The 1,151-nt window shown below is 28.8% G+C and overlaps 1 protein-coding gene across 1 annotated transcript in view; it reads right to left on the reverse strand.

Annotated features, from left to right (window-relative positions):
• The window catches only part of LOC106872611 (protein dachsous), a 42,284-nt gene that overhangs the window by 28,355 nt on the left and 12,778 nt on the right, over positions 1-1,151 (reverse strand). The window contains exon 4 of the mRNA XM_014919650.2: positions 850-1,016. Coding sequence (XP_014775136.1) covers positions 850-1,016 — 167 coding nt within the window. The remainder of the gene's footprint in view (positions 1-849; positions 1,017-1,151) is intronic.

Raw genomic sequence — 1,151 nt, forward strand, 5'->3', positions numbered from 1 at the left:
AAATATCAAATTTATATGACCTGAGTATAATATTTTCAGAGGGAAAAAAATAAACCCTTGAATGTTTTATATGTGTTTGTAGATTCATCTCTGATTGAAGTATATATATATATATATATATATATATATATATATCAATAATAATAAAAGGGTAAAATTAATTAATTAATCAACTAATTAATTAATAATTAATAATTTTACCAAGTAGTTTGTTATGTTAAAATAACCTTTTTTTTAAGGTAAAATTATACAAATATTCTATAATTATAAACATAATTATAATCAGGGGTTAGTTGGAGGATCTTCATAGTAGCAGAAAAGGCATTTTAACTCCTATTTCTAAATTCGGTGGTGCGTGGTGAAGCAATTAGCTGACCCCTGATTATAATCATATTTATAATTATAGAATATTTATATATATATATATATCCAAGAAAGTTAGGGGTTGTGAATCCAACTCACTAAGGGATAATATCTATCCAATATACTGCCGGAAGAATAATGTTTTTCCTTCGTATTACCAAGTGCAATAAATGGGTGTGGGTAAAAAATTATTTTACCCTTAATTTATATAGCAATAAGAAAATGGAGGGGGATTAATAGGTGGTATTCATCAACTTGCAGACATTGTATTGTGTCAATTTCCTTGTTTATTTGTTTACTAAAAGGACAATAATAACGATATACAAACACATGCGACATATTATGTCATAGTAATTAAAAAAGGACATCTAATATATATATATGTATAATGTGAGCAGTGTTGTGAAGATGGTGTTGATATGTATAAAGTGGGCAGTGTTTCATTGGAGATGACCCAGCAAATATTGAGGATGTATAGGAACTTACCTGGGTTGTTCCAAAGACAGCTGGATTCCCAGAAGCAGCCTGGATATTCAACAGGACACTAGGCAAAGTGTCATGGTCGAGTGGGTTAGCAACAGATATCATCCCACTAGTGGAATTGATGCGAAACAGATTTAATCGATCTCCGGATACAATGGAGTACAAAATAGCTGAAACATGAGGAAAACGGTAACATTTATTATTATTATTATTATTATTATTATGATGATGATGATGATGATGAGCAGATGTTGATAATCAATAACGGGGAAAATATATATATATATATATATATATATATATAT

The sequence above is a fragment of the Octopus bimaculoides genome, chromosome 7, assembly GCF_001194135.2.
Source record: "Octopus bimaculoides isolate UCB-OBI-ISO-001 chromosome 7, ASM119413v2, whole genome shotgun sequence".
Classification (NCBI taxonomy): Eukaryota; Metazoa; Mollusca; class Cephalopoda; order Octopoda; family Octopodidae; genus Octopus; species Octopus bimaculoides.